Here is a 15,955-nt window from a genome sequence, read left to right as displayed (position 1 = left end):
CATTGAAGGCTCTGGATCATGAGGCGGGCTGCCTGTTGTCATCATTCTTCTCGATTTCCCCGCCCGCAGCAGCCTCTCAGGTCACACGCTGCACGTGGCGGGGGTGACAGCGCTGCTCCTTGCGATCGCGGGTGGGCTCCGCTTACTTCAAATAGAGTCCGGCAGCTCTCCTCACGCTACGGGCTCCTTTCCCCACCGCCACGGCAGCTTTAATCAGACGCTGCGCGGCGGGGCAGGGGTGGCTACATGCAGGCCGCGGGTGGGCTCCGCGAGTCTTGATTCAATAACGGGGCAATAGCGGCCGACGCCGCATCGCTGCAGGCAGGCCGCGGGTGGGCTCAGCTGGCCATGCATGATTAATTGGGCATAGCTGGCGCCGCTCTCACTTAAGGGGGCACAGTCAGTGTCTCTAACTTATAGCGGGTGGGCTCCGCTTTTGGTGCTATATAGTCCGGGGCTCACCTTTGGCCGACGGGCCAGTCCTTCCGCGGGTGGGCACCGCGATGGCTTCTCTGTCTTCTTAGGGCACCGCCACAGCAGGACGGGCCACGGCAGGCTGGAGAGGTGCGGGTTGGGCTCCTGGTCACTTTCTCTTTTTCTCCAGGCCCGGGGCTCGACACACGCCCCTCAGTGCGGATGAGATCTATGCCTATTTTCAGCAGAATTCCTGACACCGGCAAAATCTTAAGCAGGACCTTAATTAGAGCAGGGACAGAAAACGAAGCTTCATAGATAGCAGGAAAAATAAAGTAGAAAAAAAGGCACTGTTTGGGTAATTCCTGTCACGTTCCTGCCCAGAACTAAGCGACAGAGCTAACATGAATTTGTGTAGTTTTGGAAAGGGGAGAGGTCTCCTACATGATCTCGGATGTCAGCAGAATTTTAAAGCCTTCTGATTTTTACCAAAGCAATCTACATAATCAATATCAACCATCTTCAAGACCAACACAAAATGCAAATGATATTTTTCCCATTTATTGTTTTTCCTCCTAGCAGTGACCTTCTAAGAGATACACCTGCCTAAATTTCACGTTTCATATACAGACAAATGATGGCAGTGGTTTTCCAATGATGGACGGGATGTTGCACAATGGCAAAACATTCACCCCAAGTCACAGATCTGGGTTTAATACATCACTATTTTGCTCATCAACCCACCCCAGTTCAGACATGGCCATATGCAAATCAGTCTTGACCCAGTGCCTCATGGGAACAGTCCAGCTCGAACTGCCTAGCCATGTCTTCCCTGGACCGGAATCAAGCATCCTAGGACCGGTATCTGGCTATCAGCCGTCTTCAGCCAGGATAGCTTGACTCCAGTGACGTAGTGAGCACGGGACCCACATCTGGGCATACCCTTCCCACATCAGGTGGACAGCAAAACACACAAGATGATGGACGGAATGTTGCACAATGGCAAAACATTCACCCCCAGTCACAGATCCGGGTTTAATCCATCGTTATTTTGCTCACCAAGCCACTCCAGTTCAGACATGGCCATATGCAAATCAGCCTTGACCCTGTGCCTCATGGGAACAGTCCAGCCCGAACTGCCAAGCCATGTCTTTCCTTTTTCCAATGGTAGCCAGAACCTCTGTTGTGTTTGCACATAGGTTAAATAATTGCAATCTTTTTAAAGGCGTGCTCTGTGTCTTTGCACCCTGCCATCCACAGTGCTAGATTATATATACAGAATCCTCCATATATATATATAGACAATACAAAATAGAGACAGAGCACAGCACAGACAGGTGTACAACTGACTAACCCCAGTCAGGAAAAGTTATTTAATACAAGAAACATAAGAACACGTTATCCAGCAAATGATCTTCACCACTGTTGTTAGATTTTTTACAGCAATGGTACACCCACAGCCGACACGTGTTTCGTCGCCATTCGTGACTTTTTCAAGGCTTCTGCGTAAAATGGTCTTTTATCAAGAACCACAATCGTTCGAAATTTGTCCTAACACCATGTGGGATGTGGATATCGTTTGTTCAGATCCCTGATACGACGTCCAATTGTAGACCAGCATTAATAGTTATACGTGCGTGATCCCCAAGGGATAATCAAGTAAGTAGCTGAGAGCTGTTTGAAGTAATAGGGATTGTGAATAATATTATTTCTCCTGAGCTATTGGTTCCTACTCAATTGCAGCGCACTTGAGTTAATCAAAACAACAAATAATTGTAACATAATGCAGCTTAAGTGGTAAGGCATTTTTATTTATTTATTATACACCGTAGATTTCAGAACCATCTCCTGGAAAATGAAACATCAAAATTGATACAGTTCAAACAATTAATGTAAAGACAAGTTTTTACCATGGCAATCATAATAAGCAAACAGCATATCAAACCAAAACATTGTTAGATGTTTACACGATTGTCAGTATATTCTACTCCAAAGGTCGATCAGACAGATTGGAGGTGTGAGAGTGCCAAAGGACAAGAGCTCTGGGCACATAAAGACAAGATGCAAAGTCCAAACCAGGAAGGCTTATTTAAAATTAAGAATAATTACAGAAGGCGAGAGAATTAGTTAGTCAGGCGATTTCAATACTTTATAAACTATCCTAAGTACTGAGTCAAGGAGCAAACTGTCACAGGGACTCCTCAGAATGAAAGGTGTTCCTGTGACAGTTGTATTATAAAATAGCTCAGTATAATACCAACAAGAGGACTGACATGAAGTCTGCCTCAGGAGAGAGCAATGAAAATTCTGGGATACAATCTAAAACAGCACTAGGTTCACAGGAGTAGAGAATCATGCCCTTTGCATAGTGTTAAATGGCGCCAAGGGCTGTACTACTAAAGATACACTGAGAGGAACCAATTGATATGACAAACACCGTGTCACACAAAACAGGCTTACTGTAGAAAGCCTCCCAAAATGAATAAGCATTTAGTCCCTTTTGCCTTCCTATAAGGGAAAATGACAATGCACTACTAAAAATAATCTATTTAATTGTGAATAGGAGAACAGTTTAACCAGCAAGCAGGACCAGTTTCAAACATTTGTGACATTATGAAAATGTCTCTAGCAGGCTTCCTTCGAAGCACATTGGCACAGTAGAAATAAACAACACCATGGAATATATCAAATTTTTGTCTATTTTATGAAAAGCAAAAACACAGAAAGAGAGAGCAATAATGCATGCTGCACAACGTTTGAAAAAGCCATGTTGCTTTAGCTGACAAAGCAATCAGACCAGAGGGCCTCTAAATCTCTATCAGGATGAAACAGTTACATAAACACAGAAGACCACAGCCCTTGCTTTAAAAGCGTTTCCAGTCGATGACACTGCAATTCAGAGGGTATGATTTATAAGGCATCTGAATTTTCCATTAAGGACAAAAGACCACTTTGAAACATTTCTTATCCTTCTGTTAGCCCTGTAATCCCATTGCTACCTTGCATTGCTAGTTAAATGTAAGATGGATGGAATCAGATCCAACTACGTGAGCCATACGTATTGTCATCTGTGATGCCGAATGCATTATATCGAAGTATTTGGTCATGTTGTGCAGCCTTTCACAACAGTTTTTTGCAGACCCAAGGGTGTGAATGATGTTTACTGTCAAAGGTCACACCCAGATTGTTTCCTTTGGAGACAGTTGATGGTAAGGAGCCGAGTTAATGTGGCCCCCAGGTTGGGGCCCAAAAGGAAATATCCTTGCCAAAGAGTGAGACCTCCGTTTTGCTATAATTAAGTTTTAAACAGTTCAAGGATATCCATTTCTCAAAATAATTTTACAAGAAAATTGAGAGGTGCACTCAGTGAAGTCAATAATACAAAGAGTTCATAGATTTTGTGAATCTTCTGTTCTTTCTTGAATGGGTTCTTTATTTTCTCTTAAAATACACAGGCACAGCCAACGCGTTTCATTCCCTTTAGTGCCTTGGGAATTTCGTCAGGGCATGCAAAAGGATCATTCAAATCCGATGGTCCAAAGTGTGATCGCACCTTCAAGGTTGGTGCTGAAGGATTATTATCGGTAACATGATCCCAGTGTTCCTGGATAGTATAGAAGTAACGTTCCAGGGGTGGTTTCTGGTCGTAGTGCCACAATTTGGCCGCAGTAGTGCGTGGAAAGGAAAACGAAAATTTATCCTGGCCCCCTTCGAGATTCAGTGTAGAGGAGGGGGGTGGTGGCATACGCTGGTTGACGGGTAGCATCCAAACGGGTTGCCAAATGGATCTTAAGGTGCAGGACCTGTGATAGGGTCTCTGCAGTCTCCTGCTCCTCCCCGTGGAATTTTGGAAAATAAAGAACCCACTAAAGAAAGAACAGTAGATTCACAAAATCTATGAACTCTTTGTAATATTGACTTCACTGAGTGCACCTCTCAATTTTCTTGTAAAATTATTTTGACGGACATCCTTGGCGGCGGATGGTGAGAGTGGTTGCACCATTAGAAATTTGGAAACAGGAGAAGTTGATGTGCTAAACCTTGGTCTGCTGCTGTGTGCTTTGGTTTGTTGTATATCCATTTCTCAACTTGAATTCAACAGTTGGGGAACCAGGTAGCTGTCTCATCCACATGACTGGCCACGGTTCTAACAATTTGGGTGTCGTCGGCATAGGACACTACAGAGAACATGAAAGACTTGATGAGATTGGCTAATGGAGTGACAGACATTAAAAAGGGTAGGGCTGAAATAAGAGCCCTGAGGAGCACCACAAGGAAGTGAAAAGGTAGGCAAGTTAAAAATATCAAGAGCTACGAACTGTTCTCGGTTCAAGAGAAAAGACTTCAGAAGGGGGAGTGCTAGGTCCCTAAGCTTGATGGATGTGAGGCAGTCTGCGAAAATGTTATGGTTGACCGTGTCGAAGGCTAGAGAGAGGTCTAATAAAAGTAGTGCTGTACTGCCACCAGCATCTACGGTCTGGCTAATTTGCTCTAAGGCTGTAATAAGAGCAGGTTTTGTGCAATGGTGGCTTCTAAAACCAAACTGGGTGAATTAATATGTCCATTGTTCTCGATATAAGAGTTGGAACATTCAAGGGGTACTCCCAATTTCTCTTGTTATAGATGTGCTGCGTGGATACAACAGTTGTGTCATGTATGCCTCCCATTACAGTGGGGAAATGCGCAAAGGCGTAGAACCTTAACTTTGCAGCCTGTCTTGCATTTGGTGTGCCAAAGAAGTAAAATTTGTCTTAATTTTCAGTAGCATGGTCCTTAATCTAAGACTGCACTATGTTAGCTGTCACCATGACAACAGATAGATAAAATCCTGAGGCTAGTAGAGTGCTTGCAGAAGTGATGGCACTGCCTGTCCGCAAAGTTGTTTTGTTATCATTACATGTATATTCACAATAAAGAATTACAGTGCAAGCTATCACTAGTGTTGGCCTGTCGTGCCTTCATTTGATTTACGGTTCTTTTGCACACTACAAAATTGCTTTGCACATTCGCAATTGGTTGTTCAACCGCTAACAAATCTGCAAACGATTTGTGCATCGCCCACCTTATGAAATAGCTCTACATTTTAAGAATACTCCTGTACTTCCAAAATTCTCCAATCCCATTTGATATGGCATATTCAGCTAAACGCTTACATTCTTGAGGGGTGAACCCAATTAGCGCTGTCCCAGCCGTCGACAGGCTGTGCTTTTTGGCTAAAGTTTTAATCCGATCTTCAATAGTGCGTGGCAATACATAGGAGAAGCTCTCATCGAGAATCCTGGATGAGAAAAACTTCAGGCCTTCATTGGCCACTGCTTCAATTTCTGTGTCCTTAATGCTCTCAACGTTACAGGCAACCTCAACCTTTCCATTGTGAGGAAATGCCATGGCTTGGACACCTGGTAATCCTCCTTTGCTGCTGGCTCGGATAGCAGATGCAATTTCTTTTCCAATTGACAGATCTTGAGTGTCCAAGGTGCAGTTGCAGTTCATAACATAAGGGCTCGCTCCAATACCTAGCGAATATAAACAACATGGATCAGTGAGGCAGAACATGTCCCACATTTCTCAATATGTGAAGTTTAAGACTATCAAAACATGACTAACAAATACTCAGTTGAAACAACCTTGCATCATAAAATTAAAGTGATACGGAATGGTGGATATATATTTTAAACTAGAGTATAATTCTGTTGACACATGGAGACTGCAGAAGGAATACCATTCTAAGATCGCTATCACATTAACCTCTTTGGAGCTTGTGTTAGCCAATGGCCGACACAAGCACTACTGTTGCGTGGAACGGCCACCGGCCCACACAAGGGAGGGCTGCCTAAAATTCTCCGGTGCAAAGCGCAGGAGGTTGCTTTTTTTTTGTTTTCAGAACAACCAGGGAGAACCAGGGAAACCACACATGTCTAAAAAACACATAAGGTGATTATATATATATATATATATATATATATATATATATATATATATATATATATATATATATATATTCACTTAAAAAACCATAGGTTATAGACCATATATAGTTAGGAATTAGCATTTACAAAACCTTAAAAATTCACTGAAAAAACCATAGGTTATAGACCATATATAGTTAGGGATTAGTATTTACAAAACCTTATTTTACTCGCACAAAACCATTGAAATTCGCATATATAGTTAGTTGCACTAACTATATATCGCGCACCCGCAATCCACTGCTGATGATGTCACATATTACATCATTCATGAAATGGTCAGTGACATCACTGATGACATCTCAAATGACATCACTGATGACATCACTGATGACAACATCCAGTGACTATGTTTCTGTAAAGTTAAAATAGGTCTTACAAATTGAAGAATGAGTGGATGTATAAGTGTCTGCATGAAGGATTTAGTAGGTGCATGACTGACTGTATGAGTGAGTGATTAAATGTGTCTCACTGAGTGCATGAGTTAGTGACTAAACTGTCTTAATTTGTGCATCATTATGTCTGTTGTTCTGTAAACTGCTGCATGTGTTGATCAGTAGCTATATGGGTTAACTATATGGGTTATTGGTTGGTTGCCCAAGTATTTGTATGGGAGACTGAGTGTGTGTGTGGGTGGCTGGGAGGTGTATGACTCTGCGCATAGATGTGTGAGCAGTTGATTCACTAGATGTATGGGTTCAAAAGTGCATGTGGAAACAGCTGCATGGGCGGTTGACTGTGTGTATGAGTGTATTGGTGAGTGAATGGATATCTCAGTGCTACATGTCAAAGTGAGTACATATGTAAAACACAGTACATGTGAGAGTTGACATATATAAATAACTGTGCATAAGAGCCAGTGAATGTGTGAGTGGCTGTATGGATCATTGTGAACTTGTATCAGGGATTGTATAAGAGAGTAAATATGTGTTAGTATATGTTTGAATAAGTAAGGTGTGTATAACTGTATAGTTGAGGAAATGGAGGTGTGATTGATTCTTTGCATGACTGACTAGGTGTGTGAGTAACTCCATGGATGAGTGACAGTCTGTGAGTGTCTGTTTACACTGAGTGTATGTAAGGTTATATTAGAGTCTGAAGAGGTTCAAAGTATTATCACATGAATGATATCATCAGTGATGTGATCAGTAATGTCAAATGAGTTGTCATCAGTGATGTCATCAGTGATGTCATTTGAGATGTCATCAGTGATGTCATCAGTGATGTCACTGACCATGTCATGAATGATGTAATATGTGACATCATCAGCAGTGGATTGCGGGTGCGCGATATATAGTTAGTGCAACTAACTATATATGCGAATTTCAATGGTTTTGTGCGAGTAAAATAAGGTTTTGTAAATGCTAATCCCTAACTATATATGGTCTATAACCTATGGTTTTTTCAGTGAATTTTTAAGGTTTTGTAAATGCTAATTCCTAACTATATATGGTCTATAACCTATGGTTTTTTCAGTGAATTTCAATGGTTTTTTAATAGCAAATATCAAAAGCTGTAAAATGTATTCTTATTTTAATGCAAAAATATATTTTATATGTTTTTAATAAAGAAAAATGTATGCATCTGCCAAACCCTGACCTCTTAATAGTGCACTGTGGTGGAAATGATTTGGGCACTATGACTGGGGTTGGTCTGGAAATGCTTTTAAAGAACACCTTTCATCAATTGATGACACTTTTTCCCCAAACTGCCTTGGTATATTCCAATATATGCCAAAGACAGAAATGGAAGTGGTCCAACCAATTTTTTCCACAATTTGAGAAAGCACAGAAACATGTGAATAAATCTGTTTCTGCTTACATGAGAGACTATGGAATGGGTTTAATATACAACAATAACTTGCGTTACAACATTCAAGACATCTACAGAAGAGATGGTGTGCACTTCTCCGATGAAGGGAATAGAATATTCGTCCTTTATTTAAAAGTGTGCATTGGAACCTACTTGTAGGTACCTAAATTAGCCACAGAACCCAATAGCTCTTTTCAGAGCTACCCTACCTCTGATCATTCAAAACGATTATCTTTTTCTAACTTTTTTTTTTTCACCACAGTACGCTCCCCGGTTCGCTTACCGGTGCGCGTACCGGGCGCTCCCCCCGCGAAATTTTCCAAATTTTTATTTTTTTATTTTTGCATATATCAGCGTCCTAGTCCCCCCTCAGAAAACCTAGAGGGTCACAAAGTGTCTACCGTGCCCCCTTCTACCCATTCCGAACATTGTTTGTCCTCCATCTTATGTCTCAATTCTACAGATACACAAAATGGAGGACTCCCGTAACGCTGCCGGTTCGCGTACCGGGGAGCGCACCGGTAAGTGCTCGATAAAAAAAGGTGGGAAAGTAATTTACAGAAAAACCACTACAGACACTTTCATCAAATATAGAATAGGCCCTACTACATAGCAGTCCCTACCATTTACCCAAATTTGATGGAATTCCATTGAGAAAATTATGCTGTAAGCTTGACTAAATATCCTGAGGTAAATTACCTAACAAAAACACTTATGAAGTATTAGAATTGACAACCAATCAAAATGCTACTTTCAATATCTTCTATTATTTCATGACATTTGATTGGTTATGTACCTGAATATTTATAAAGAAAGAGAGAGAAACACAGCCATTTTGACTACTACTTCCTGAGGTACATATCAAGTGCATTTCAACTGAGAACTTAAACTTCTTTTTGAAAGGTAAGATGTTATTTTAAAAACTGAAGTATGTTCTGCACTTTAAGTTAATTAGGAAAACATTTTCTGATAGTTATATACTATCCCTCTGTAATACTTATAGAATAAGATAGACTTCTCTGTTTTAGTTATGGATGGAGTTAGGCTTGTCTTGTATAATTAAGAATTGACTTAGGCTTTATTACATACATTTTTTTATATTTCTACTTCCAGTCTGATACCATACACTGCCCAAAGATAAAATCACTGTTTAAAAAACCAAACTACCTGTCTGTACTTAAACCCAACAGTGCCCTATCTGTACTGATATATTTTTATTAAATTCATTTTACTGCACAAAAATGGAAGGAGAGAAAAAAAATACCTTCGAAATTGTTCTAGAAAGCAACAAAGATACAGAAATTGAACCCACTGACTCTGAATTCTTTGATGAATCACGGGACTTTGAACTTCTGCAATGTGTAGAATCAGTAGATTACCTGATTGAAAATGAGAAAATTTCTGACAATGAATTATTAGAAGTTCTTTTTAATTTTGAAAACGAATCAGAGAAATAAATTTATATTTAATAATTCAAAAATTGTTTGAGACATTATTCATTTTTATATGTATTTTTTAAACTAGTACCAAATTGATTATACTGTAAAATCAGACTTTAAATATACTGTGCAACTTTTTTGTGTTACATAGTAAGTTTGCTCATAGTTACTTCCTTTCTTCTACTATATTATCTCCAATGTGTATTTAACATCTCTTTATCATCTCCTGCCTCCATGGTGTTTCTGCTTTCCTGACAGACTATGGTATGAATTCCATATACCACAATAACTTCTGAAACAACATGCAAGATATCCACAAAGAAAACGGTGTATTTTTATTTTTAGACTCTGCATTGGTACCTTCATGTTGGTACTTAAATAAAAAAAATAAAAAATAAAAAACAAAAAGAACAATCAATATACATACTTTATTTGAACATTCTTTCATTCATCCTATTTTCCCTATATTACGCTTCCCGGACCGCTTCCTGGTGCGCGTACCGAGCGCTCCCCCCCGCAAAAAAACGATAGTAAAAATTATTTTTTTTTCCCCGCGGGGCCCTTTTAAAGCCCCCTCATCAAACCTAGGGGGTCAGGGAGGATGTACTCTGCCCCCTTATGGTCATTTCCCCCTTTGTTTTTGCCACATCTTGTGTCTCGATCCTACCGAGACACAAGATGGCGGCCGCTCCGGACTGTTTAGAATGTTCACAGTCACCGGGGAGCCAATCCGCTTCTCCTAGCGAAGTTCCGTTACACGTCAGGTACGCGAACCGGAGCGCTAACCGGAGCGCTGTTACAGATATATCTGTTTTTTGAAACGTTAATTTCTCAAAATCCACTGGAGCACATATATTGAGACATAGCAAAGGCACGTCGGGCAAACCATATCTACAATTTTGCAAAGTTTCGTGTAAATCCATTCAGCCGTTCGAGCTAAAAGTGACTCCAACCGCCCTATGGAAAAATGAATGGGAAAAACGCGTTTTGGGACCCCCCTTTTTTCTCGGCCCCCCCTTGACGAAACCCCCCCAAATTTTCAGGTGCTACTCAGAAACAAAATGTACCATTTTCCTGAATATTTCAGCCAATTCCGTCAACAAACGGAAAGTTATTCGACATGGAATTTTCAGAAATCCCATAGGAAAAAAATCCTAACTATATATACCTACTGGCGATATATATATTTATACATATGTGGTTTCACTGGAGGCCATGATTGGCCCTCAAGGGAAACCACACACATATACAAAAGTGATATATATATTTATTTGGACCCTGTTTAAAAAATAGAAATGTACACTTAAAATTGGACTCTGGGCCCATGCGTATATATATTTATATATTCACTGAAAAAAACATAGGTTTCAGCCACGTTATAGTTAGGAATTAGCATTAAAAAAACCTTAGAAATTTACTGAAAAAACCATAGGTTTCACCCATGTTATAGTTAGCTGGACATTTCTCTCATACAAAACCATTGAAATTCCCCCGTTATAGTTAGTTCAGCTAACTATAACTCGCGCGCCCGCAATGCACTGCTGCATTGCGGGCGCGCATCACTCATGACTCATTACATCACTCATGACATGGTCAGTGACATCACTCATCACATCACTGATGACATCTCAAATGACATTACTGATTACCTCACTGATGACATCATCCAGTGAATGTGTGTCTTTCTGAAAAATAAATATTTTATATATATATATATATATATCTAAAGGTTGATGGAAGAATAAATGGGTAAATAAGTGTCTAAAGGGATGTTGTGTTTGTAAAATTGATTTTATAACTGACTTATTAAGTATACCTTAGTGAATACATATATTAGCGAGTAATGTTTAAATATGTAAATATCTGTATCAGTGTCTCGCTTTGTAAATAAGGGACTGCATGGGTTGGTGAGTACCTACAGGAGTGTCTATATGGGTTATTAGTTGTTTTTTTGAGTATCAGAATGAGTGTCTGTATGGTTTGGTGGGGGGTATTACTTAGCGCAAAGATACATGAATGACTGCCTCACTGTTTGTATGTGTTTTGAAGACAGAATGTGTACAGGACTGTATGGGTGGATGAGTGTGTGTATGGGTGTGTTAGTGAGTGAATCACTGTCTCAATAGTATCTTTATGAGTAACTACATATGTTTTAAACTAGTATATGTCAGTATTGATGTATATAAGTGAGTATATGTGAGAGTGACAGATTGGAGGAGTTCCTGTATAAATAAGTATGTGTTTATATAAGTGATTGTTTAAGAGAGTAAGTATGTGTACGTTTCTGTAGAAGTAAGTGTAGTAGTATGTGTATAGCTGTATATGCAAGTGAATGGATGTTTGATAGTTTATTTGCATGTGTGAGTATGTGTGTGAGTAACTCTATGGATGAGTATCGGTGTGTAACAGAATGTATAGGTGTATGAGTACATATGATGAGTGAGTACATGTATGAGTGACTATATAGAACTGTATACTTGCCTTATTTTGTATTTAGCATATGTTTATTTGATACTGAATACGCCATTATTTTTCCTTGTTTCTAGCCTTGTGGTCCCCGAAGAAGGGCGTTTTACCCCGAAATGCATTGGACTAAGGAATTTGTTGTTCATCAATTTAACATAAACATAAAGAAAGGATCACTGTGATATATAAATGGACTTATGAATAAAATAAGACCGTCATGATGAAATGTTCTTTGTGATATCTTACTTCTATTGAGAAATTCTGGTTCAATCCAGAAGATCAGAGTGGAGCGCCAGGGGATGATGCTTCCAATGACCCATTGGAATCACAACAGAGAGTTCTTCAATTGACGTCACTGACAAGAGACGCCACCCGGGCGGTACCCTCAAATTTTGATTAACTTTATGAACTTTTTTTATTAGCTTTTCACAACTTAACCAAAAAGGCTGTGCACTTCTCCTTCCTTTGGTTAAACTAGTATATGTTAGTATTGATGCATATAAGTGAGTATATGTGAGAGTGACAGATTGGAGGAGTTCCTGTATAAATAAGTATGTGTTTCTATAAGTGATTGTTTAAGAGAGTAAGTATGTATACGTTTCTGTAGAAGTAAGTGTAGTAGTATGTGTATAGCTTTATATGCAAGTAAATGGATGTTTGATAGTTTATTTGCATGTGTGAGTATGTGTGCGAGTAACTCTATGGATGAGTATTGGTGTATAACAGGATGTATAGGTGTATGAGTATATATGATGAGTGAGTACATGTATGAGGGACTATATAAACCTGTTGCTGAATGAGTGGATGTGTGGATGTGTATGTAGATGTTGGAATTAACTAATAGGTTGTTGTAACTGGTACTGTAACTGGTATTGGTATCGCCATTTTTTTGAAAATTTTAGTTTCTATTTTTGAATGTATGTATCAAAGGTTATATTAGGGTGAGAGGAGGTCTGCCACTCTTTCACAAGGATTATGTCATCAGTGATGTCATTTGAGATGTCATCAGTGATGTGATGAGTGATGTCACTGACCATGTCATGAGTGATGTAATATGTGACGTCATCAGCAGTGCATTGCGGGAGCGCGAGTTCTAGTTAGATGAACTAACTATAACAGGGGAATTTCAATGGTTTTGTAGGAGAGAAATGTCCAGCTAACTATAACATGGGTGAAACCTATGGTTTTTTCAGCAAATTTTTAAGGTTTTTTAAAATGCTAATTCCTAACTATAACGTGGCTGAAACCTATGTTTTTCTCAGTGAATTTCTAAGGTTTTTTAAATGTTAATTCCTAACTATAACGTGCCTGAAACCTATGTTTCAATGAATATATATATATATATATGCACTGGAAAACTAAACACCCACTTCCTTTACAAAGAAATGGAAAGTTTGCATCTCTGCAACCTCTCTAATTTTTCACCTAAGTCATCTTCCACTCAATCAACACAACAACCGCAAATACACACACCTACTTGCTACCATTCTTGCCTAAGCTTATCAATTATTCTCCTTTAATTCAAATCCAAAGTGCAGGCCCTTTATTCAGCCTTCTAGGTAACTACTACCCGTGAATAGCAGTGGGTAATTTGCACACTTCTGTCCTTTCTTGCATCTTTACTACCATACACTGCGGCAGGTTTACAAGCCCCTTGCGCCACTTTTGCATAATTTTTCCCACAACCGTGTAAATCTGCCCAACTGTGTGTACTTTATGCACTAGCTTTCTCCTTTTTTTTTTTTTTATTGGTTTACAGCATAAATACACCTTAGATCATAGATACAGCAAAAATACAAATAGGAGATGACTTAATTCATTCAAAACAGAAAAACCATATTGTCCATTATATACAAAACTTACATAAAAGATAATAATCTCCGTGAAATTAAATGACATTTTCAATCTTCATAATAATCTGAAAAAGCTTCCCAGATTTTCAGTCCAATTTTTTTCCTTTTCCTAGACCCAGAAACTGAAAAAAGACCCCTCTCTTATTTATATAATTTATACAATCGTGCTCGCCATTGCTGAAATAGTGGTGGATTTTCCTGAAGCCACTCTGTAGCATACATATCCGTGCTACAGTCATAGTAAAAAAAATGAAATAGCGAAATCAATATAATCCATCAGCACGATTGTCGTTAGGGGTCTTCCCCAGCATCAACATGGAGGGAGTGATCTCCACGCGAACATTGAGCCTTAAAGACATACATTTTTCAATATCTTGTATAAACCCCCTTAATCTAGGACAAGAAAAAAAAATGTAAGCTATCTGCGTGATCGTCTTTGCATTGAAAGCATTTTCCATCAAAACCAGCTCCCCATTTTGACATTCGTTGTGGTGTGTAATATAAATCAAACAAGGTTTTACAGAACTGCGCCTTTAAATTAGCTGACATTAGGACTTCTTTGGAGAGTAAGATCAGATCTTCCACATCAACCTCAGTATCAGCTAAAGTATCGGCCCATTTTACCCTTATTCTCTCCAAATCGTCCGGTTTCTCCTCCACAAGCAATCTATATATAGTACCAATCTTCACCTGGCGATCTATACCCTCAACAACTTGATGCTTTTGTAAGCTTAGTTTTTGTCTAGTAAGAAAATCCCCGATTTGTAGAAATTTAAAAAAATTGCTTCTTGGTAAACTGAACTGCTCACTCAATTCCACAAATGATTTGCTCTTGCCATCCGCCAAAAATAAATCCCCCAAACATGTCACCCCCTTTTTTTGCCATTTCAAAGCCATTCCATCCAAAAATATAATGGGCAATAATCTTGACGTGGTAAAGGGAGTGTAATACGCCAACTTCCCAATACCAATAGTACGAATCAGCCATTTCCAAGTCTTATGAGCTCCTATCAATACTTTGAATCGGGTCCGCTTGTAATAGCTATCATCTATTTCAATAAAAAAGCTTTGTCTCGCTTGTGGTCCCATCAAGATCTCAAATATAGATGGGTGATTGTACATGGATTCCGTTGATTCCCCTGTAGTCAACACTCTCATTCTTAATAAAAAACAAACTATATAATAAAGAAAAAAATCAGTTACTCCCAACCCTCCCCTTTCAACCGGTAATGTAAAAAATTTCATGGCCCGTCTTGGTTTCCCAGGACTCCAAATAAATTTTCCACATAATGATTGTAAAGCCTGTAACTTAGGTTTTGAAAATTCTAAGGGTATTGAACGGAACAGATAGAGCACTTTAGGTAAAACATTCATTTTTATAACATTGGTCCGTCCAACAATAGTCAAGAATAAACAATCCCATCTCTCAAGAGAAACCTTAATTTTATCATATACACTATTCCAATTTACATCAACCAATTCAGACATATTTGTCTTGATCCGTATGCCAAGATAAGTGACCTCTCCCACCACTTTCTCATCCTCTATAAGATCTGAGTCTTTAATGCATTAAGTGTGTAACCAGTTATGGTTCCGAATTCTTGCGCCAACCTCTCAATCTCTAAAATAGCGGTGTCTGGTCTATCGGTAACCACCGCTATGCCATCGCATAAGCGAACACTGAAAAGCAAAAATCAGATACTCTAAAAGGAGGAATTAAGGGGTTCCGACTTAATAGTTCTATAAACGGGTTAATGTATAACGCAAATAATAACGGAGAGCATGGGCAGCCCTGGCGAGTCCCTCTAGTAATGTTAAAAGAATCAGAGAGCGCTCCCATGGCTGAAATTTTAGCCATAGGTTTAACATATAAAGATTTAATGGCAATAATATATTTCTGTCCGAAACCCATTTTAGCCATTAATATCCACAAATACTCCCAACTCACCCGGTCAAACGCTTTTTCTGCGTCTAGCAGAAAAAGCGCCAACTTCCGTTTGTT

At 39.2% G+C, this 15,955-nt stretch overlaps 1 protein-coding gene across 9 annotated transcripts in view; it reads right to left on the bottom strand.

Moving 5' to 3' along the window:
• Positions 1-2,204: 2,204 nt before the first annotated feature.
• FTCDNL1 (formiminotransferase cyclodeaminase N-terminal like) overlaps positions 2,205-15,955 on the bottom strand; it is a 222,698-nt gene continuing 208,947 nt past the window's right edge. For 8 of the 9 annotated variants that reach the window (XM_086955474.1, XM_086955472.1, XM_086955476.1 and 5 more), the window contains exon 6: positions 2,205-5,930. In XM_086955474.1, coding sequence (XP_086811600.1) covers positions 5,491-5,930 — 440 coding nt within the window. In that variant the 3' untranslated portion in view covers positions 2,205-5,490. Of the gene's footprint in view, positions 5,931-9,459; positions 9,575-15,955 lie in introns of all 9 variants that reach the window. The other variant, XM_086955480.1, reaches the window with a different exon arrangement.

Source organism: Lissotriton vulgaris, chromosome 2_1 (assembly GCF_964263255.1).
Source record: "Lissotriton vulgaris chromosome 2_1, aLisVul1.2, whole genome shotgun sequence".
In the NCBI taxonomy this organism is placed as follows: Eukaryota; Metazoa; Chordata; class Amphibia; order Caudata; family Salamandridae; genus Lissotriton; species Lissotriton vulgaris.
The sequence above is the reverse complement of the archived record's forward strand: the minus strand, read 5'-3'. Positions and strand labels throughout refer to the sequence as shown.